The following is a 25,422-nucleotide window of genomic DNA, read 5'->3' on the forward strand; positions in this document are numbered from 1 at the left end:
TATACATTTTACCTAGCAACAAATGTTGATAACTTCTTTACCATGCATGACTTCGGCTCTAATGATTTCTTATCCAAATCAAAGGAAGTCATAGCCCCTATTTCATGAAGTCATTCACAAAACCAATACCTACATTTACATTTATTATGAAATGTGGTCACATACTGTCAAGTGCTTTACTTCTGGTATTAATGAAACTTGTCTCTCAGAGAAGTCAAACACACTGGATACAATTTTAGTCATTTTGCCTCCAGATATGTCCAGGACAATATATGCTTTAAATATATTTAGTCTAGAGTTGTGAGGTATATTGGATTTGCTGTGAATATACATGTTTATGGTGCAAGTCTATCAGCTGTATACACTTGAGACAAGGAAACATTATTCTATATATTTGTATGAACACATCACAGTGAAGACAGTGTGGAGACATAACCTAGCAGAACTACATGCTGTCATCATGATAGCCATTGTCCATCAGTTAACAGCACAGTTGACAGTTTTAGTTCATCAATGAGATGAACTAATATAGTCAACTGCAAGTGAGTTGTTGTTGGAGTGAGTGAGTTGTTCTGATGGCTTGCTGTAAGGCAATACTAAAGAGGGTTGTATACCATGATGTAGGGGCTAGGAGGTTATTGTGTTGAGAGGCTTGGAGTATTGGTGTGGGCAGTGATTAAAGGTGAGGGAGATTCTTTTTTCACACTCTATCATAACATTTCAATACTATCATTTATTACTTTTGAGTATTTGATGATGTTGCGTATTAAAACTGAGGGCACTCGCTGAAAATAGACTTAACACTTTTTAACAGATTGGGGCATATTGGTAAGTTGGGGTGAGCATTATGGTAAGTTGGGGTGAGCATTATGGCCACTGACAAAATATATACAGTGTACAAATCATATGTGTTATTACTTTTGCTTTTCAATCAATATGTGTTTTTACTTTTGCTTTTCAATCCGTAATACGATGGTAATCTTAATTTACTTGAGATGTAGATTGGAAAAAGAAACATTTCTTTTTTAGGTCATATGTATTCTTAAGACTATTTAAGAAAGATGAAAATTCTAAGCCTTTTCATGCCTGATAAAATCCTGTATCATCATACTCTTGGTGTAGAGAGTAGTACCTGGCAAGAATGAGCAGGAAGAACATAACACATAACGTCAGATGCTTCCTATGGTTGGGCGAGAAAGAGTAAAGACATTGCATTTGTAAAGTAACAAAAAATACCTGAGTATGTAGACGAAATGCATATATCATTCAGGAGATACCCTTAGTTATGCGAGCTGGAGCCGACGAATGTCTACCAATTCAATTTTTATGATCCAAAGAAGTACCATACCAGGTAATTCATGTTCATAATGCAAAGATATAGTCCCTATTTCACAAAGGGTACAAACTGCAAGGCCTACACTAAAAAATATGGACATCAGACTATTGCTTTAAGACAGTTCAGTTCTATCTAGATTGAGATCATATGATCTGGTGGAAATCACATGACTGTCGAGTGGAGATAACTGGGAACAGGAGCCAAATGGAAGGTCAGGCAGACAGTCAGCATACAGAGATGCTACAGTTTTTCAACCAGCTGCAGCAGCAGCAACAGCAGCAGAAGCTGCAGAAAACAGTTTGTATTCAGATGACACAGATACAATACAGAACAACATATTTGGAGTTGTGATCATGAAATAATATGGGACTTGTAATCACCTCCGTGCTTAGACAGGCCTTGGACAACCATTCCATTGATTCACAATCATTATGCATTCAGGACACGTGACACAGTGGATACTTTTATCACTTATAGCAGCAACACAACTGAATAAACTACACCTTAAAAAATCACAATCTGTGCCACACATAGTTCATTGGGCGGTATCATTCTGCTCATCCATGGTCATGTGACCTCGCACGTGGAAGCTTGTTCCTTATGGTTGTGTTGTGCGTGGCTGACATTATGTACAGTTCGTTTGGAATACTTTAACTTGGTGTCCAGCCATTTCTGGAGGATAGTGGGGAGGTATGGCCATGATGGCTGAGTTTCAATACGATAATTGAACACCGTTTCCAGACACAACCTGAAAAAAACAAAGGGTTAGAAATGCTTATGAAACAACATTTAGGTATTTAACATTTTTAGCCTACTTCGATTTATGTTTGCAAATGACAGCAACTAATAAGTTGTAAGGATTGAAACAAGGCTTCTTTTAAACATGAACATGTGCTGGGCCCAACTATGCCAAAATTCAACACATTCTGAAAAAGAAAGCCTATTATTAGCCATTATACGATTTCTAAAAATGAGGCTGTAAAAAAATTAAATATGCCAAAAAAAGTATGATATGCAAGGCATAATGTACCTAATATTTGTTGCATATTAAATTTCAAAATGATACATGGAGAAATGGCTATGTAATCATCCAAACTGATATTTTCAATATTACCACCAAAGCTGGCTTTTAGAGACACCAAAGCTGGATCGTTTCAGTCCCTTAGGCCTTGCAGTTTCATTGATTTTGTTTGTTTGCTTATTGATTAATGCTACAGTGGCAGTCTTTAAATAACTGAGTCTGGACCAGACAACCCAGTGATCAACAGCATGTATACCAAGTAAGCAAATGTGGCCACCCAATACGACAAGCACGGTTTGCTGAAGACCCATTTTAACTCTGATCTTCATGGGTTTGTAGTTTCATTGCAGATGCTGACAAAGCCAAAGTTAACGATGGACCGACAATGGACAATATGTCATGCTATAAGTTTACTAAGCAGGTAAGCACTCCACCTGTCAGCTAGTGAAGAGGCTACAAAAGTCAGCACTCCAAATTTAGCTGAAATACCACTGTCATTGACTTGAGATATCCAACTGGAACAGTGTTGAGTAAATGTCAGTAGTTTTCTGTCAAATTTAAATAAAAACTTTGTTTACAGTTCAGAGATTGAGTGAGTAAAGTTAGTTTTACCTGATTTTAACGGCGATAAACACCAGAATATCACGGCAAGAAACACCAGAAATGGGCTTCATCCATTGCACCCATGTGGGGAATCAAACTGGGTCTTCAGCGTTATGAGCAAACGCTTTAACCACTGAGCTACTCCACCACCCTACAGTTCAGAGAACCAAAAATCTGTCTGAAATCTTCAGTGGTAAACAAAAGGTGCTCCATCAAAGACAATGTCTCATCAAATACTGACTGATATTATAAACATTGAATGGAATCAGTTATGTGCAGCAAGTCTTACCTGAGGAGTGATTTTGGCTGTAATCTAAACACTAGGATTTTGTTAGAATGTTCCTGAAAGAAAATATAGGCAATGAATAAAATGAAAGTACAAGTTAGAATTGTATTGTGAGTATTATACAAATATCATAATAACCTGTAATACTTCTTTGAGTGCCATTTTAGAAATTGGGAAGCACAATATTGACAAAATCAATGGATAACAATAGTACAAGAATCTGTATTGAAACATCACACTCATGAAACAAAATACAAGAAGCTGTTATCCATGAAGTTTGTTAATTTTGAACCTGTAACACAATGAAATCTGACCCATGTTAACCAATGGTCAATTATGTGTATCAAGCCACGCCAATATGGTACATTATAAGGGTAATGCTATTTTTGAGGGCATTATCATTTGCAGAAGCCCGAGGTCTTCCATTAACTGCCCGACGAAGGAGGGCAGTTGAAAAAGACCGAGGGCTTCTGCAAATGATAATGCCCTCAAAAATAGCATTACCGCTATTACTGCTAAAATACATGGAATTTGTGTTGAAAAGAAAAAGGAAACAATGAAGGAATCGGACTGTAAGTTTACCCAAATCAACTTCTGACGGGCTTGACTGCCCGAATGCAATTACGTCATCGAACAATTCAAGTGACGTCACAACAGAAAGTGACGATATTCGACCTTGGCCTTTGACAAGACCATAGCCTGCAACCTGTCAAACTATGACAGTGTTCGGTTTTGGTCCATCAACAGTCTTAATAGTGCAATTGTTAAGGTTAGCACCAACAAGAAAGACAATATTACCGCTATTTAAAGCGGGAATTTGGGTTGCTTTGACTTGTTTGACCCAGAATAACTGCCAGTCGAAAGCCAATTAATGTCGAACTATGACGTCACTTGACAACAGAACTGATAGTGGCCCGTCATTAAGGTTGAGCGGTCCAATATCATTTGCAGCGGACCGCAAATTTCTGATAATGTGCGGGCTGTTTCATGATAATTCCATGTATTTTAGCTATAAGACAAGTCACTGCTAAGAAATGGGCTTCTGATCACTGTCAGTGAATGAATGATGCCCAGTGTCACATTTAGCATTATTCCATCTGTATCTCAACTGCCCAGAAAAAATAGACTGGACACCCAATTGTAATTTGTCCATCTATCCTATATCCTGGCTGTTAAACCAAGCATGAGGTACTGGGACCTATTCTGATTTGGATCCCCACAGGGAGACAAGCATGGGGTACAGGACACCTGATACCTCCACAGGGAGACAAGAATGGGATACTGAGGACCTGGAACCCCCATAGGGAGACAAGCATGGGTACTGGGTACCTGATACCTCCACAGGGAGACAAGCATGGGGTACTGGGTACCTGGAACCTCTACAAGGAGACAAGCATGGGGTACTGGGCACCTGGATGCCCTACAGGGAGACAAGCATGGGGTACTGGGTACCTGGAACCTCTACATGGAGACAGGCATGGAGTACTGGGCACCTGGAAGCCCTACATGGAGACAAGCATGGGGTACTAGGGACCTAGAAGCCCTACATGGAGACAAGAATGGAGTACTGGGCACCTGGAAGCCCTACAGGGAGACAAGCATGGGGTACTGGGACCTAGAAGCCCTACATGGAGACAAGCATGGGGTACTGGGCACCTGGAAGCCCTACATGGAGACAAGCATGGGGTACTAGGGACCTAGAAGCCCTACATGGAGACAAGCATGGGGTACTAGGGACCTAGAAGCCCTACATGGAGACAAGCATGGAGTACTGGGCACCTGGAAGCCCTACATGGAGACAAGCATGGGGTACTAGGGACCTAGAAGCCCTACATGGAGACAAGCATGGGGTACTGGGGACCTAGAAGCCCTACAGGGAGACAAGTATGGGGTACTGGGCACCTGGAAGCCCTACATGGAGACAAGCATGGGGTACTGGAGACCTGGAACCTCTACAAGGAGACAAGCATGGGGTACTGGGGACCTGGAACCTCTACAGGGAGACAAGCATGGGATACTGGGGACCTAGAACCTCTACAAGGAGACAAGCATGGGGTACTGGGGACCTGGAACCCCTACAGGGAGACAGCATAAGTACTGGGGTACTGGGGACCTGGAACCTCTACAAGGAGACAAGCATGGGGTACTGGGGACCTGGAACCCCTACAGGGAGACAAGCATGGGGTACTGGGGACCTGGAACCTCCTACAGGGAGACAAGCATGGGGTACTGGGGACCTGGAAGCCCTACAGGGAGACAAGCATGGGGTACTGGGGACCTGGAAGCCCTACAGGGAGACAAGCATGGGGTACTGGGGACCTGGAACCCCTACAGGGAGACAAGCATGGGGTACTGGGGACCTGGAACCCCTACAGGGAGACAAGTACGGGGTACTGGGGACCTGGAAGCCCTACAGGGAGACAAGCATGGGGTACTGGGGACCTGGAACCCTACAGGGAGACAAGCATGGGGTACTGGGGACCTGGAACCCCTACAGGGAGACAAGCATGGGGTACTGGGGACCTGGAAGCCCTACAGGGAGACAAGCATGGGGTACTGGGGACCTAGAAGCCCTATATGGAGACAAGCATGGGGTACTGGGTACCTGGAAGCCCTACAGGGAGACAAGCATGGGGTACTGGGGACCTAGAAGCCCTATATGGAGACAAGCATGGGGTACTGGGGACCTCTGTCCCCTACAGGGAGACAAGCATGGGTACTGGGGACCTGGAAGTCCCTACAGGGAGACAAGCATGGGGTACTGGGGACCTATTCTGTCCCCCTATAAGGAGACAAGCATGGGGTACTGGGGACCTGGAACCCCTACAGGGAGACAAGCATGGGGTACTGGGGACCTGGAAGCCCTACAGGGGAGACAAGCATGGGTACTGGGTACTAGGGGACCTGGAGTCCTACAGGAGACAAGCATGGGGTACTGGGCACCTGGAAGTCCCTACAGGGGAGACAAGCATGGGGTACTGGGTACCTGGAACCTCTACAGGGAGACAAGCATGGGGTACTGGGGACCTGGAACCTCTACAAGGAGACAAGCATGGGGTACTGGGGACCTGGAACCCCTACAAAGGGAGACAAGCATGGGGTACTGGGGACCTGGAACCCCTACAGGGAGACAAGTATGGGGTACTGGGGACCTGGAACCCCTACAGGGAGACCAAGTACTGGGGACCTGGAAGACAAGCATGTGGGTACATGGGGACCTACTGGGGACCTGGAACCCTACAGGGGAGACAAGCATGGGGTACTGGGGACCTGGAAGCCCTACAGGGGAGACAAGCATGGGGTACTGGGGACCTGGAACCCCTACAGGGGAGACACAAGCATGGGGTACTGGGCACCTGGAAGTGTCTACAGATTCCCAGGGAGACAAGTACAGGGGTACTGGGGACCTGGAACCCCTACAGGGGAGACAAGCATGGGGTACTGGGGACCTGGAACCCCTACAGGGGAGACAAGTATGGGGTACTGGGGACCTGGAATCCCTACAGGGGAGACAAGCATGGGGTACTGGGCACCTGGAAGCCCTACAGGGGAGACAAGCATGGGGTACTGGGGACCTGGAACCCCTACAGGGAGACAAGTACATGGGGTACTGGGGACCTGGAACCCCTACCAGAGGGAGACAAGCATGGGGTACTGGGGACCTGGAATGTCCCTACAGGGAGACAAGCATGGGGTACTGGGGACCTGGAACCTCCTACAGGGAGACAAGCATGGGGTACTGGGGACCTATTCTACAGGAGACAAGCATGGGGTACTGGGACACCTGGAAGCCCTACAGGGAGACAAGCATGGGGTACTGGGGACCTGGAACCTCTACAGGGGAGACAAGCATGGGGTACTGGGACCTATTCTGACCTGGAACCCCTACAGGGGAGACAAGCATGGGGTACTGGGGACCTATTCTGTCCCCCACAGGGAGAGACAAGCATGGGGTACTGGGGACCTGGAACCTCTACAGGGAGACAAGCATGGGGTACTGGGGACCTGGAACCCCTACAGGGAGACAAGCATGGGGTACTGGGGACCTGGAACCCCTACAGGGAGACAAGCATGGGGTACTGGGGACCTGGAACCTCTACAGGGAGACAAGCATGGGGTACTGGGGACCTGGAACCCCTACAGGGAGACAAGCATGGGGTACTGGGCACCTGGAAGCCCTACAGGGGAGACAAGCATGGGGTACTGGGACCTACCTGGAACCCCTACATGGGGAGACAAGCATGGGGTACTGGGACCTATTCTGTCCTGAACCTGGAACACAGGGAGACAAGCATGGAGTACTGGGGACCTGGAACCTCTACACAGGGAGACAAGCATGGGGTACTGGGGACCTGGAACCCCTGGACACAGGGAGACAAGCATGGGGTACTGGGTACCTGGAACTCTACAGGGAGACAAGCATGGGGTACTGGGCACCTGGAACCTCTACAGGGGAGACAAGCATGGGGTACTGGGGACCTGGAACCCCACACAGGGAGACAAGCATGGGGTACTGGGGACCTGGTCCTTGGACTCCTACAGGGAGACAAGCATGGGGTACTGGGGACCTGGAACCTCTACAAGGGAGACAGGCATGGGGTACTGGGCACCTGGAACCCCTACAGGGGGAGACAAGCATGGGGTACTGGGGACCTGGAACCTCTACAGGGAGACAAGCATGGGGTACTGGGGACCTGGAACCTCTACAGGGAGACAAGCATGGGGTACTGGGGACCTGGAACCCCTACTGGGGAGACAATCTGAGGGTACTGGGGACCTGGAACCCTACAGGGGAGACAAGCATGAGGGGTACTGGGGACCTGGAACCCCTACACAGGAGACAAGACAGGGTACTGGGGACCTGGAACTGGGAGACAATTCAGGGGTACTGGGGACCTGGAACCTCCACAGGGAGACAGGCATGGGGTACTGGGGACCTGGAACCCCTCCTGGAGACAAGCAGGGGTACTGGGGACCTGGAAGCCCTACAGGAGACAAGCATGGGGTACTGGGGACCTATTCTGTCCTGGAATTCCTACAGGGGAGACAAGCATGGGGTACTGGGGACCTCTGTCCCCTATTCCCACAGGGAGACAAGCATGGGGTACTGGGGCACCTGGAAGCCCACAGGGAGACAAGCATGGGGTACTGGGGACCTGGAACCTCTACAGGGAGACAAGCATGGGGTACAGGGGACCTGGGGACCTGGATTCCCTACAGGGAGACAAGCATGGGGTACTGGGGACCTGGAACCCCTGGATTCCCACAGGGAGACAAGCATGGGGTACTGGGGACCTGGAAGCCCCTACAGGGAGACAAGCATGGGGTACTGGGTACCTGGAACCTCTACAGGAGACAAGCATGGGGTACTGGGGACCTATTGGAACCTCCACAAGGAGACAAGCATGGGGTACTGGGGACCTGGGAACCCCTACAGGGAGACAAGCATGGGGTACTGGGGACCTATTCTGACCTGGAACCTCACAGGGAGACAAGCATGGGGTACTGGGGACCTGGATCCCTCACAGGAGACAAGTCACGAGGGTACTGGGGACCTGGAACCCCTCCACAGGGAGACAAGCATGGGGTACTGGGGACCTGGTCCTGGATACCCAGGGAGACAAGCATGGGGGTACTGGACCTGGACCTACAGGGGAGGCATGGGGTACTGGGACCTGGAACCCCTACAGGGGAGACAAGCATGGGGGTACTGGGGACCTGGAACCCCTACAGGGAGACAAGCATGGGGTACTGGGGACCTATTCTGTCCTGGAACCCCCACAGGGAGACAAGCATGGGGTACTGGGGGCACATACTGTCCTGGAACCCTACAGGGAGACAAGCATGGGGTACTGGGCACCTGGAACCCCTACAGGGGGAGACAAGCATGGGGTACTGGGGACCTGGGAACCCCTACAGAGGAGACAAGTATGGGTGCAGGGTACTGGGGACCTGGAACCCCTACAGGGAGACAAGCATGGGGTACTGGGGACCTGGAAGCCCTACAAGGGAGACAAGCATGGGGTAGACCTGGAACCCCTACAGGGAGACAAGCATGGGGTACTGGGACCTGGATTCCCTACAGGGAGACAAGCATGGGGTACTGGGGACCTGGAACCCCTACAGGGGAGACAAGCATGGGGTACTGGGGACCTGGAACCTCTACAGGAGACAAACAAGTACTGGGGGGCTACTGGGGACCTGGAACCCCTACAGGGAGACAAGCATGGGGTACTGGGGACCTGGAAGCCCTACAGGGAGACAAGCATGGGGTACTGGGGACCTGGAACCTCTACAGGGAGACAAGCATGGGGTACTGGGGACCTGGAACCCCTACAGGGAGACAAGTATGGGGTACTGGGGACCTGGAACCCCTACAGGGAGACAAGCATGGGGTACTGGGGACCTGGAACCTCCTACAGGGAGACAAGCATGGGGTACTGGGGACCTGGAACCCTACAGGGAGACAAGCATGGGGTACTGGGGACCTGGAAGCCCTGACACAGGAGACAAGCATGGGGTACTGGGGACCTGGAACCTCTACAGGGAGACAAGCATGGGGTACTGGGGACCTGGAAGCCCTACAGGGAGACAAGCATGGGGTACTGGGCACCTGGAAGCCCTACAGGGAGACAAGCATGGGGTACTGGGTACCTGGAACCTCTACAGGGAGACAAGCATGGGGTACTGGGCACCTGGAAGCCCTACAGGGAGACAAGCATGGGGTACTGGGCACCTGGAAGCCCTACAGGGAGACAAGCATGGGGTACTGGGTACCTGGAACCTCTACAGGGAGACAAGCATGGGGTACTGGGGACCTGGAACCTCTACAGGGAGACAAGCATGGAGTACTGGGGACCTGGAACCTCTACAAGGAGACAAGCATGGGGTACTGGGGACCTGGAAGCCCTACAGGGAGACAAGCATGGGGTACTGGGTACCTGGAACCTCTACAGGGAGACAAGCATGGGGTACTGGGCACCTGGAACCTCTACAGGGAGACAAGCATGGGGTACTGGGGACCTGGAACCCATACAAGGAGACAAGTACGGGGTACTGGGGACCTGGAACCACTACAGGAAGACAGGCATGGGGTATTGGGGACCTGGAACCTCTACAAGGAGACAGGCATGGGGTACTGGGCACCTGGAAGCCCTACAGGGAGACAAGCATGGGGTACTGGGGACCTGGAACCTCTACAGGGAGACAAGCATGGGGTACTGGGGACCTGGAACCTCTACAGGGAGACAAGCATGGGGTACTGGGGACCTGGAACCCCTACAGGGAGACAAGCATGGGGTACTGGGGACCTGGAACCTCTACAGGGAGACAAGCATGGGGTACTGGGGACCTGGAACCCCTACAGGGAGACAAGCATGGGGTACTGGGGACCTGGAACCCCTACAGGGAGACAAGGAAGGGGTACTGGGGACCTGGAACCTCTACAGGGAGACAGGCATGGAGTACTGGGCACCTGGAAGCCCTACATGGAGACAAGCATAGGGTACTGGGGACCTAGAAGCCCTACAGGGAGACAAGCGTGGGGTACTGGGGACCTAAAAGCACCTACAGGGAGACAAGCATGGGGTACTGGGGACCTAGAAGCCCTACAGGGAGACAAGCATGGGGTACTGGGGACCTAGAAGCCCTACATGGAGACAAGCATGGGGTACTGGGGACCTAGAAGCCCTACAGGGAGACAAGCATGGGGTACTTGGGACCTAGAAGCCCTACATGGAGACAAGTATGGGGTACTGGGGACCTAGAAGCCCTATAGACAAGCATGGGGTACTGGGACCTAGAAGCCCTACAGGGAGACAAGCATGGGGTACTGGGACCTAGAAGCCCTACAGGGAGACAAGCATGGGGTACTGGGGACCTGGAAGCCCTACATGGAGACAAGTATGGGGTACTGGCGACCTAGAAGCCCTATATGGAGACAAGTATGGGGTACTGGGGACCTAGAAGCCCTACAGGGAGACAAGCATGGGGTACTGGGACCTAGAAGCCCTACAGGGAGACAAGCATGGGGTACTGGGGACCTGGAAGCCCTACATGGAGACAAGTATGGGGTACTGGGGACCTGGAAGCCCTACAGGGAGACAAGCATGGGGTACTGGGGACCTGGAACCCCTACAGGGAGACAAGCATGGGGTACTGGGGACCTGGAAGCCCTACAAGGAGACAAGCATGGGGTACTGGGCACCTGGAAGCTCTGGGGCCTACTCAGGCCCAAAATGCCACAGGAGACAGGTATAAGCTACTGGGCCCCTAATTATTTAGACACATTTCAGTTTCTTTTTTTTTGTTTGACAGTGAATGACAATGACACCAGCCTGCTGAAGGAATACTTATTCTACTCTGTATACTGGACATGTATATGATATATATGCATGGACAGTGACTGTTTATTACCATTTTGTAACATATCTTACATCTTGGATAACGCTTTCTTAGTAAAGTGAGTGAGTGAGTTTAGTTTTATGGTGCTTTTAGCAATATTCCAGCAATATCACGGCGGGGGCACACACATTGTACCCATGTGGGGAATCTAAACCGGGTCTTCAGCCTTAGTAAAGTACAGATCCTTGTATGTTTGGGGGGTTGAGTCCCGTCCCACACTTTTGTGTGCTGACAATTAAGTGCCTTACTCTAAGAGTCCGGGTTTGAATCCCAGGTGTGAATCAACCCACAAACACTGCTAGAGTCTGTACTTCAATGACAAAGTGCAATCCCAAACATAACATATTTTGTATCTGACTGCTTTGTAAAAGGCATAGTCTATTTCATGTCTCCCTTATAAAGAAATGTCTGTTCGATATAAGCAATAAACATACGTTAACCTGATGGCTGAGGATGTCATCACAACAGCCCCCGAAGATGAGGATATCATTGTCTGAGGACAGGGCTGTTGTATGCCAGAGACGAGGGTTGTTCTGTGGGATGACTAGTTGTGTCCATTGACACACATCGACATCCAGCACCCATGCATCACCTGTCAAAAATCAGACAATCAGTAGCAGGAGTTCCCACATATACTACTCACACTTTGCTAAGGATCACAAAAATTCACAACTTTACTTAAACACAGATTTATAATTTGAAATTGTATCTATTTAAAACATGATAAAAAATAATATGGTAACCCCTCTTTAGGCAAACAGTCACTTTAATCTAACCTTATGCACTTGATACATGAGTAACCATAAATATGATTTTCATGGCACCAAGCAACCATTTTGCAAATCATTGAATGAGTCATTGACAAGTACACAACACCTGTCAATAGCAGGTATGGGATCCACAAGATGCAATGACATACTGAAACCTAGGATCCATGCTAAAAATAAGCTTACGTATTTAAACCAAATTTGAGCCCACATAATAGTTTTCTGTTGAATCCATGATTTGATCCTTAGCAAAGTGTGAATAGTATAACATGCTGGCAGAAACAAGTGAAATACTTACAATAGCCTTCAGAAATATTCTTACACATGTTTTACATTGTTTGATACTGCATTCGGGGGCCTGGAAACAATCAAGCCGGACTAGACAATCAACCGATGGATATTATTAGCAATACCCCATGGATATGCAGACAAAAATCAACTAAATCTATCTATTGAGTCACATCTTACGATTAGTAGTTAGCTTAGAACCTACTAATGACTCTACATTAGGACCAAATTAGGCTCAGCTGTCAGTTTAGCATTTGATCAGTTAACCCAGCGAGTGATTTTCAATTATATTTCAATGAAATATATACGTGAAGCCAGGAGTGAGTGAGTTTAGTTTTATGTCTCATTCAGCAATATTCAAGCTATATGGCTGCGGTCTGTAAATATTCGAGTCTGGACCAAACAATCCAGTGATCAACAACATGAGCATCGATCTATGTAATTGGGATACAAGTAGTTGTCACTAAGGTGATATAATTCCCCGCTGCAAATTATCAAATCAAACTAAAAAAGTAATGAAAGTAGTTTAAGATGGAGTTAATTGTTGACAAAACATGATCTGTCAACCTCTCTTGATATCTTGTTCTGTAGCTGTTCAATCACACAAGTATTTTCAAGACTCACTTTGACCTTGACATGAATGTCATGGGGTATGAAATATGCAAAAAATAGTAATAAAGAAATAAAAAAAACAGTCAAGAGAAGTCTTGAAAGTCTGTGAAGAAAATCCAGTGAACTGTTCTTGAGATATCTTGCTGACAATCTTAACATACTGAAATCTTCAAAGTGTTGGTGTGACCTTGAAAATTATGTTAAGGTCACCAAAATGACAGGTCCCTGAGCCTTCCCCATATGAAGCTGGGTGTCAAATATGAAGAAAATCCAGTGAATAGTTCTTGAGATATGTCGCTGACGAGTGTAAAACCAAGTCAGCGAGCCTGACCACCTGATCCCATTAGTCGCCTCTTATGACAAGCATGGGTTGCTGAAGGTCAATTCTAACGCAGACCTTCACGGGTCACTTACATAGTGGACACATCAATTTTGACCTAGAATATCAGAAAAACAAAATCAAAATAATTCACTTCTTAAATAGAGATTTTACTAACTGAGAGGCTTCTGATCCTGTGTGTATCCCCCATACAGGAAGAGGTGGTTGTGTGACACAGGGGTCAGTGTGTGCCATGATCGGCCACAAGGGATCACTGTTGAACATGTCAGCCTGGAAAAATAATATAATATTTTTATTCACAGAACCATACAACTGGCGCTCAGAGATCAAAGCAAAAGGATTTGTCTCAGTATCAGCGAGGTAATCATAGTGAAGTGAGTGAGTGAGTGAGTTTAGTTTTACACCGCACTCAGACATTTTTCAGCTATATGGCGGCGGTCCCAAATAATCGAGTCTGGACCAGACAATCCAGTAATCAACAGCATGAGCATCGATCTTTACAACTGGGATACGATGACATGTGTCAGCCATTTCAGCGAGTCCGACTACCCGATCCCGTTAGTATCCATTTATGATAAGCATGGGTTACTGAAGACCAAATGTAACCCAGATCTTCATGGGTCAGTCAGAGTGACAACAAACCAAGATTCATATTACAATTGAAGATGTGCTACAACAGATTCTTTATGTGAAGCATGAAATAAAAATATTTATTAAAAATCCAAATTGAGGTCATATGAACATCTATGATATGTCAACACATGGTGGTTCTATAGCATTTCGAGGAATGGTGTGGTCAGCTGACAGTATATATCCGACACATGGCTCACTCATTGAGGATAAAAAGTGACATACATGGCCTCAATGTGCATATTGCCTGTATTAACACAAAAATGACACTCTTCTAAATCCTTCATTTAGGAGTGAATGAGCGAGTTGGGTTTAAGACTACTATTTCAACAGTATTTCATCTGTATCATGAGTGAGTGTGTATGGTTTCACAGTTTTTAGCAATATTCCAGCAATATCATGGCGGGGGACACCAGAAATGGGCTTCGCACATTGTGCCCATGTGGGGAATCGAACCCGGGTCTTTGGTGTGACGAGCCAACACTTTAAGCACTAGGCTACCAAACCGCCCCTTATCTGTATCATGAAGTGGCAGCCATAGTGAATACCATACTTTCAGGTGTATAGTGCACATTTAAAAAAGACAATTAATGTAGAGCGAGGTACATCTTCTGAATGAGTGAATAATGTAATTTTCTGAATAAAATTGATATTTTATACTTATCCTGACTCATGCTTAATGCTTGTCTCCTTCCTCTTGAGAACGTTAGTGGAACACTTGTATCTCCTATTGAAGCTCCCTTCAATAAAGAACAGACGTAAAATCACTCCTCCCAAGAGTTATCTCTCCAGCTGTTTAGGCGGGAAACTGTGGCGCCACCGTCCCCACATGCTTCACTCTCTCCTGATTATGAGCCCGACACTTGAATTTGCAGGGAAATCCAAAGTGTCTAGTGGGGAGGCTGGGTGGGCTTACCTCATGAGTCAGGATAAGTATAAAATATCAATTTTATTCAGAAAATTACATATTTTTCCTTATCCTGACTCATGCTTAATGCTTTGTAGAATCCGGACGGAAAAGGCGGGGCAAGTTACTTTGGATTTCATGTAGTGATTTACGTCTCTATACCCCCCTATGGGAACTTCGTGTTGGCACTGTATTTAACTGCTAATCTCTGCTGCTGCTGTGACCCTGTCCTTCCAGCTGCCTTTAGATGGGGGGACCACAATAGTTAACTTTTGGTCCTTTCTTCTGTTAACATTTTATGTGGATTTTGCGACTCCATCTCTTGATGCAAGCACCAAGTGGAGTAGCGACCCATTCCTGTACAAGTAACCGTACAAGTACTGGGTCATATTACTTATGCTAGTCTGTCCTAGACGTGCATATAGACTTAAGCAAAACTCTCCGGAGTGTAGGCTTTGTAAGTCATGTGATAAAAGGCTGAGACTCGTCTCAAGCGCCTTTATTGGGACTGTCAATTGTTGTGCTACAACAAGTGGGCCGAAATGGTGAATGCCAGAGCCGTCCTCAGTGGCGATGTCCGTCAGGTAGTGGTTGGCAAACATCCTGTCCCATTTCCAGAAGCAGCCCTCCATTATCGTACTGATAGAGCGATTCCCATGTAGAGCGAGCGTTGACACCAGAGCTCTAACTTCATGTGGGTTGGAGACTCTTGGAGGATCAAGTCCCGCTGCTTTGTAGGCCCGTAGTATGACAGTTCTGATCCAGCTTGATATCTTAGTGCGGCAGACCTCCGTCTGTGTCGCTGTCTATATCGAGACGAAAAGACACTTGAATTTCCGTCTCCTGGACCTGGAACTTTGTTGGTAGACTTTCAATGCTCTCACTGGGTACAAGGATAGGACCTGCGTATCCTGTGGTCCAAGGACTGATGATAGTGTTGGGACGTGGAACTGTCTGTCTGGATGACCTGGCAGTTGATTCTTTGCTATGAAGTCCCATCTCAGGCCCATATGCACGATGTTTTGATTTTCATCAAATCGTGTTCCCTCGAAGTTCAGAGCATGTATTTCCGACATCCTTGCTGCTGTTACTAAGGTTATCAGGAACAGCGTCTTCTGCGTCAAGAACTCGAATGATGTTCTCTATAATGGTTTCACATCTCTGATGTTGGTCCTCCAATTAAAAGGGCGTAGTAAGGCCAGTAACTCTGGTACTTTTGTCAGTTGCACTCGTCCTCATGGCGATAACTGAGCTCAATGCCGCTAGGTATGTTGAGAGTGTCGACCCTTTTAACCGCTTCCTTTGTCTAGGTGACAAAGGTAGTCCGCCACTTGAGGATGTGTCACTATCATGGCTGTGAAGTCAATCCTCGAAACGTATCATTTGTCTCGAAGCGTCAGCACTTGTCTGTCAGACAAGTTGCGTGAAGACTTAGGTAAAGCTAGTGTGACTGCTTTCGCTGATAAAGATTACAGCTAAAGCTGGAAGTACATGTTGTTGTGCAGCTAGGGCACAGTCAATGTGGGTTTGCAGCAGCGAACCTAAATCTACAACGAAAATAGGTTTTCATGAAGTGTAAACAACTGAACAAACACTGACAATTCCATGAATAAACAGTGCTAAATACGATTAAATATCAAACCATAATGTTGAAGGATACTAACTAAACCTCTATAAAAGTAGAATAGAGGAGAATAACTAAATAATTAAAGGATATAGTGCCGTATAGGAGACACATGCCTCTCACAACCTGCCCACAGGGCAAAGAAGGAGAGAGTGAAGCATGTGGGGACGGTGGCGCCACAGTTTCCCGCCTAAACAGCTGGGGAGATAACTCTTGGGAGGAGTGATTTTACGTCTGTTCTTTATTGAAGGGAGCTTCAATAGGAGATACAGGTGTTCCACTAACGTTCGCAAGAGGAAGGAGACAAGCATTAAGCATGAGTCAGGGTAAGGAAAAATAGTTGGGTTTAAATGCTGGGTTTTACAATATTCCTATCATAACCCAACCTGTCAGCTTAAAGAGTGAAGACAATTTTCTGGAAGAAAGAGTTAGTGTGAAAGTAATAACACAGTGGGATAGACCACATAAAAATTGCACTATACTCAAGGGTCTGTCTCCTAGACCCAAAGAGTGAGTGAGGTGGGTTTTACACCGCGTTAAGCAATATTCCAGCAATATCACAGCGGGGGACATCAGAAATGGGATTCACACACTGTACTCATGTGGGGAATCGAAACCCGGCGCTGATGCTTTAACAAATTGACTACCCCGCCGACCCTAGAAGAAATTAATACTGTTCCTCCTACTTTTATCATTCTGAAACTTACTCTCCACTCCAGGTCAAGCTTGAAAGGTCAAGACAGTGAAGGTCATTCATCCTTGCAGTAAGATGTCGTCCTCCGAACAAGTAGACCTTATCCCCCAGTTGAGCTACCCCATGTGCAGCTCGAGGCAGAGGGACTGGACCCTGGGTATCAGAAATACTAGAGCGTTATATTTCCCTGTCCACTTATATAAATAACCCAATAAATATGTTTAAGAGTGTTCATTTGAAAATAATTATTACGGTAAACTGAATAACTGATTTATGGTCACATCTCAATAGCTGAAATTCTCTTGAAACACAATAAAAATAATCACCATAAACAATTAATCAAAACCATTACAATGAGCATGAATATGTGGATATCAAATTGCTGACTTTTAAGTAAAGGCACTCCCTCCCTTCATGTCTAAAACAAATATTTGTATAGGAAGATAAACACATTTTAACAAGAAAGTAATCCTCTTAAACACAATTGTTATAAAGACAGTTTTACAATTTCATAAGTTCTGATAGGACATTATCCATTTTCATCACCTAACCAACTTTGCAAAGTATTGTTAGGTCATTCTGGAGACAATCTATATGACCTAGACAATGAACTGATTTGAAACACTGGAATAATTGTTTAGAATGACAGAGGGTGTAAGTTTTATTTTCCAGATAAGCAAAGTGGACATACCCTGCACTTGGGATTCGACCATTCATCAGTGGCGTGTCCAATATCAGTAGCTGATTGTTCCAACCTCGATCAGGGAAAAAACGCTACAAACAGAAGTAAAATCATGTAAAGCCACAGCAGTATATGAGAAGTAGAATCAGGTATAGCCAGGTAAGTATATGAGATGTAGAATCAAGAATAGCCACGTCAGTATATGAGAAGTAAAATCAGGTATAGCCACATCAGTATATGAGATGTTGAATCAGGTAAAGCCATGTCAGTATATGAGACATAGAATCAGGTATAGCTACATCAGTATGTGAGATGTCGAATCAGGTATAACCATGTCAGTATATGAGATGTAGAATCAGGTATAGCCACGTCAGTATATGAGACATAGAATCAGGTATAGCTACATCAGTATGTGAGATGTCGAATCAGGTATTACCATGTCAGTATATGAGATGTAGAATCAGGTATAGCCACGTTAGTATATGAGACATAGAATCAGGTGTAGCTACATCAGTATGTGAGATGTCGAATCAGGTATAACCATGTCATCAGTATATGAGACAGCAGAATCACCTATAGCCATGTCAGTATATATGTAGAAGCAGAATCATAGAATCAGGTATAGCCATGATCAGTATATGAGGTAGAGCCATGTTATCAGAGAAGAATCATGTATAGCCAGATCAGTATATGAGATGTAGAATCAGGTCATGTTAGTAGATGATGATTCATGAGTGAGTGAGTGAGTGAGTATGGTTTTACCCTGCCTTTAGCAACATCCAGCAAAATGATGGCAGGGAACACCAGAAATGGGCTTCCCACATTGTATCCATGTAGGGAATCGAACCAGGATCTTTGGCGTGAGACGAGCGAACACTTTAACCACTAGGCTACCCCCACCCCCTGATGACTCATGATGAGTGAATGCTGTGTAATGCTGTGTATTGCTGCAATATCAGACAGCAGCTGGACCAGAAAATCCAGTGATATTATCTCAACATTCCATGTGGTCAAGTTGTCTGTTGACAACCAAACAGACAAGTCGGTAAGACTTCCGCCCGTATCCCCCCTAAATTTTAACAATGAGGAAACTTTCTTGGAGTGGCAGTTTTAGAAGTAGAATATGCCTTTCAGTATGTTCAGATACAATTAACGAAACATGTTAAAACTCATCCTTCTCAGATGAGAAACATATATTCAGGTGATATGATTTGACTAAAATGAAATTTAAGGGGGGATACGAGCGGAAGTCTTTCCAACAAGTCACCAAGAGGGTCAGATTTACCTTTAGTTCAGTCAGTTTTGAAAATGAAAACTTATCACATATACAAACACAGAATATCACTCTTCCATGCCAGTCTCTAGTAAACATCTTGGTGCTATTCAAGAACTGATGTAACTATAATTTATGGTCTACCCAATATTGTGTCTAAAAGACTTACTGGAACATTCAAGTCTCCCGAAGTGTCTGCCACAAAGTCTCCATTCTCACATAGGTATTCCTGAATCGGAAGTCCAAATCCTCCAAAACAGTAGATTCTGTAACCAAAGTGCATTTTCAATAACCAATATATAGTACTTAGAAACTAAAGAAAAGACTGGAGTATTCAGTATCTTTAAAAGAAAAAACAGCAAAGGCAGCTTGCAAAATACCAAGTTGATGTCTAACCAAAATAGGTCAACCATATCCCCTGCAATGGTGAATAAATATGTGAAACTTGTTGCCACTGAAATTCAAACAATATTTGCTACAACAAATTTCAAAGTATGAAAAGTCACAAGTGCAGCACTTGATCTATCTATGTGCCAAATATGGTGAAGAAAATGTTGGACATTTTTCAGGGTTCTCCAGAAATTACCACAACTGGTACCCCCATTTCCCGTCTAAGCCAAAGTTGTCACCATGGATCTTAAAAAATATATGTAAAAATATCACAAGCAACCAAAAAGCACCAGCCCAACACCAGACCTATCTGTGTACCAAGACTGGTGAAGATATATTTCGGGTTTTCGAGATCTGCTTCTAAAATGGCCTCTTGCACAGATGGATGCACTGACAGTGTCCATTTGAAATACAATCCCACTATGTTCAAACATCCTTGACTTGCAGTTTTAACAAGACTGTTCATCTGAGACTTGATTTTTTGTTCTTTTTTAAACAAACCATACATCAACTTTGACATCTTTCCTTCTATAACATTCTTTCTTTTAGCTGTTGGCCCACTGGTATGGAAAAGCCACCTAAGAACTTACACAGGTCTGGGCTAAAATGTTACCTTTTCTCATGTGTCCACAAAGCAAACTTGTCTCTAGGGCTTGGTGCCCGCTCTGTGGCAGGTAACTTGCTCCAGGTCATCGTCTGCAGGTTCAGCTTGTATACCTTGTTGGTGTTGCCAAAGTCAGTGTGACCAAACACCACGTAAAAGAAGCCGTCAAGGACACAACAGCAGGCGCCGGACGTCCCTGGAGGGCGTGTCCCGTGGGTGGTGTTGCAGGTCCTGAAGAACAAGGCACATGAATGGAGCTGGACTGAAAGTTGCTTTGAGGAGAATTTTGGTGATATCACAGCAATTCAGCTTCATGTAAAAAGAAAGAATAAAGCAACCATTCTTAAACATTTATCAGTACCATAATGATACAAACAAAAATAGCTATCACAAAAGATATGGAGCGTCTCAGATCAGTTCATTTTTCCAAGACACTGACTGATTGTCATAAAAATTCCTGAGATTTCCTTTTTTTCTAGGCTAGTACATTCTCTTCCCACAGAGGTTACTTGTCATATCTTCCTATGAATCTCTGTTCTAATACGGCCATATTTCCCGGTTCTCGTAAAATCCACAAGCGACAAAATAATCGCAACCCGAATTATCTCCCTTCTTTCTATCCAATCAGAGCATGTGTTGCATCGACTTAGATCTAGCTTGACCAATACAAGCAAATGTGGGGCCACAAATATCCCCCCTCTGCCGGGGACTTGTGTTGATGTGACACACAAGGCATTTAATGGCTAGCTTGTCCTTTGTCAACGAGGGCGATGGAGACGCCATTGATCCGCCATATGACTGAGTTTGTCCAGAAAACGTTCACAAAAATCAGGGGAAGAGGTTCTAGTTTTCCCGAAACATACAGAAATTAATCAGCATATGATCACTTTTGAAACAAGTATTGATCAGAACTAGATCTGATTGCAAAGTAATCAGAATAGAACACTCGCACCATTGAAAGGTAAAACATGTTTAGAACTGAGGTCAGCATAAAAAGATTGCAAAGTATTTATCAGTGGGAAACACATTGCAAACTGATGATCAGAATAAAACATGTTGCAAAATACTGATCAGCATAAAACAATGCAAAATATTGATCAGCATAAACACATTGCAAAGTATTGATCAGCAAAGTATTGATCAGAATAAAACATGTTGCAAAAATACTGATCAGCATGAGACACATTGTAAAAGACTTGGCAATCGAGTTCAGAGCTAATGACAAAACTGTAACAATCCATGATCAAAAACATGATTATTTATGACACGTTATGGGAGTGGAAGGATTACCATTTTGGAGTTTAACATGCAACAACATCGGAGGAAAGAAACAGAGCATTATAAACATCACTGTTGTGAACTTTTTAACATTTGATCATGAATATTTTGTTAATTTGAGGGACAGGCAGATGCAAGGTACTTATACACCTGCAGAAATCACTTAGGTACACACACACAAATATATTGTGTGAGCTTTATGAAATATATATACAAAATATGTTATATTGTGATTGAATTTACTATATATCACACTCTGTTTTAATTGGTTTGTTCATTATAGGTGTAGAACATCACGGACTAGAGTAATTTGGCTTCAGTGACAGTGAATTAACTTTCGAGGGTCAGTGATTGAATTAATTAGGGTCAAGCGCTTCACTTGGTAATGCAGAGAACACACACGTTGCATACAAGTGACAGAAATCTGTCTTGAGCAGACACGTTACGTCTGTGTGATGACAACAGATTCAAAGTTGCTGAAGACTTTCCTGCATTTTATCTTGACCTATATTGATACAGAAACGTTAAACAGGTTCAAGCTGGCAAAACATATTCCGTTTGAGCTTTTTGTTGTCGGACACAATGTTATTTTGTTCTTGTGGCAATGAAGTTGAGATTCAAACACTGCTAAAAAGATGCCAAACTTGACTGACTGACTAACTGACTGAGTTTGGTTTTACGCCGCTTTTAGCAATATTCCAGCAATATCACGGCGGGGGACACCAGAAATGGGCTTCACACATTGTACCCATGTGGGGATTCGAACCCGGGTCTTCGGGGTGACGAGCTAACGCATTAACCACTAGGCTACCCCACCGCCCTCAAACTTGAATATACGAAACTAAAGACATGATTATTTCATCAAAATATGAGCAAGACATAACATTTGAGACTGTAACCATGGTAACCAGCGGTAACCCAATTTAAACTTACCATTTATCAAAGTCCATGCTGTAACACCAGAGATCATTTGACGGCAGGTACCGATCTTCATAGGTATTTTCATCCTTTGTAAGGAAAATATATTTAATTATGCATCCATTCAAAATAATTTAGAACAATTTTCCTTTGAGTAAAAATATCCACCAAATAATCAATAGACTTTTGGGCTGGACCTGCCTCACCTAATCTCATATCTGTCAGTCAAGCTGTCCACATTGCAAATAATATAACAGCAAAACTATCATGGCATGTCTCTGATCATTTAACCATATAATAGTTGTACTTATGTATCTAGAGTTTGTACAAAACACTCAAAACAGTGAATGTTTGTATCTCGCACAGAGTCAAGTAGTCTGAACATTAGGCAGTTTTGGTATGTTTCAAAACACAAATAGGAAGTCCCCATACTCAAAAGAATTTATCATCAGTGGCAAGGGCAATGGTAAAGGTATTAGTAATTTGACATGTTCACAACAACCAAAGCATGTTTTAATCAGCTTATATAGAACTTGCTAAGTAGCTTACAGCTTAGTTTCATATCCTGTTAGTGACATGTCACAACAACTGTTTTTATTCTACTCAGTCATAATCCCTTGTTAAATGTTTGTCATAGACACGTGATTCAGTTACAGTCTGCAACTGTGGACAGAACCAGTCATACTGGATTCATCTGGATAGGCAAACATTAATAAATAATTTTTAAGGAGAAATAACCTCTAACAAATTAAGTTACATTTGCAGTTATCATCAGTACTGGAATTCATTTGCTTTGGGAAATATGAATAAATAAATTTAAGGAGAAATAACCTCCAACAAATGATTCTGTTAAATCCTATAACAGTGGAGGGTACAGGTCATACTGGGTTCATCTGGACTGACAAATATTTATAAATCATTTTTAAATAGAAACAGTCTCTACACACGTCTACATTCCAAACAATGTTCACAAAACATTATTTGGCAATATTATCCCCTGGATAACAAGGTGTACTGCACCAAACGTTAACTTTAGAGCCTGTTATAACAGCGAATGTTATTTTATGTGAATGAGCTTCGTACAAGCCATTTGTTGCCTGTATGAAGTAATATTGTACTACGGGCCGATGGCCTACATGCACCAGAATAAAGAGATTGATAAGTTCTTTCACATAACCACTTGGCTGAAGATAGAGTCCTGTATAAATCTGTTTGGTCTAGTAAGTTCAGCTTACCAATGCAAACAATGTGGTTCAGGGACTGTAAGACAGACTAAACCTTTCACTACATGTCATTTTGTAAGTTGACTAGTCCTGATAGTTACATGTTTTAGGATTCCGTCCTGTTCAAGACCCATACTAGTAACGTCAGTGTAATGACAAAATGTTTCACCTGATATCCTCCCCAAACAAGCAGCTTCATATCCACACAGGCTGCAACATGGCCACTTCGTGGTGGAATCTCTTCTTGAGAAGGGATACGATGCACTTGATCTGTGCGGCGTCCCAGAGCTGGAGGCAATGAGGTCAAACCGTTATGAGAAACACCTCTAATCATAAATATCGTTGACACACACACCTACTTATGTTTGAAACAACAAAATTTGTTACTTCTCCCCAAATGGTAAAGAATGTTCAGTACACTGTACACAAGTTTCAAATCCTTTGCCAGTTTTGTTGTGAGTGTAACATTTATATTACATCTGAACAGTTATTTAAATATGTTACACCATGTTTCAAGAAACAGTGTAAACAATGCATAATGGAATTCAGCTGTAACTCAATGCTTGTTAACAGTTATGATGTTCCCACACAATAAGCATGACACGGAAATATGTGCCTTTTACATACTGGGATGTTGCTATTGTTGTGAGAACATGCGTGTATATTGTAACAAATCAAAAGGTTTGAGAGGGGATAGGATAGGCTTTGATGAAATCTGTGGTGTAGCCATGTGTTGATGCATAGATCAAAATAGAAACTCATAACCAGTGACATAACTGATGTTGACTCATAAGGAAGACAACCGTTGATACTGGCAACAGGAAGATTTTTTCATATGCTTGTGCAACACGTAAAATATGTATTCACAAGGATTTTGTGAACAAATTAACACTACTTTACATGTCTGTTACTACCTACGAGTATGATCTAATCACTACACATAAAATGATATCATTGAGAAATATTAAATGACAAAAAAAAGAAATGCATGAATAGTCTGATATTGTTTCACAAAAAAGTAAACGCTACTTTCCCCCACCCAATAAATCCCGGTACAGATGGATTTTAACCATGTTCAAACACAGTTTTATAAAATGCAGCCTCACTAACCCCTCCCCAACCCCTGGAACCCGTAGAGATGAAAACGATGAATCATTTTTCATGGTCATGATTTTGACAATCCTACCAAGCATGCGTCTCACTAATCTAGGAATGTATACCTTGCATGGTATATAGCACGAATGTCTATCTCAGTAAGGCTGTCAGCAAAACAAAAGCTGATTCATTCAAGCAATCCCACTGTCATTCACTGACGTCGAATAACACAACCAGTGACCACTGAATCAGTATTTGCGGTTGTGTTTGAGTCCAGCTGTGTGATCGCGTGAACCGCTGCATGTGGTGGAAGAAGCGTACAACCACATACTTCTGGTATTTTTTCGAAGCAGACACTACTATATCTCCATGTTTCTGAGAAAAGGCGAAAATGGAACAAAACAAACAACAAGAGTATTTTCCCGTCGGGCAGAAATCAAACGTATAT

The 25,422-nt window shown here is 44.4% G+C and overlaps 1 protein-coding gene across 1 annotated transcript; it reads right to left on the bottom strand.

Annotated features, from left to right (window-relative positions):
• Positions 1-819: 819 nt before the first annotated feature.
• Positions 820-25,410, bottom strand: LOC124283727 (kelch domain-containing protein 2-like). Its single transcript, XM_046719752.1, is given in 12 exon segments — positions 820-2,084; positions 3,250-3,302; positions 12,084-12,241; positions 13,814-13,926; positions 17,525-17,664; positions 18,203-18,237; positions 18,240-18,285; positions 19,636-19,732; positions 20,470-20,691; positions 22,672-22,745; positions 24,049-24,167; positions 25,100-25,410. Coding segments are annotated over 12 exon segments (1,245 nt in total). The 5' UTR covers positions 25,107-25,410; the 3' UTR covers positions 820-1,903.
• Between the last annotated feature and the right edge of the window lie 12 nt (positions 25,411-25,422).

The sequence above is a fragment of the Haliotis rubra genome, unplaced genomic scaffold (genome assembly GCF_003918875.1).
Source record: "Haliotis rubra isolate DU_JTF1 unplaced genomic scaffold, ASM391887v1 Scf32, whole genome shotgun sequence".
NCBI lineage: Eukaryota > Metazoa > Mollusca > Gastropoda > Lepetellida > Haliotidae > Haliotis > Haliotis rubra.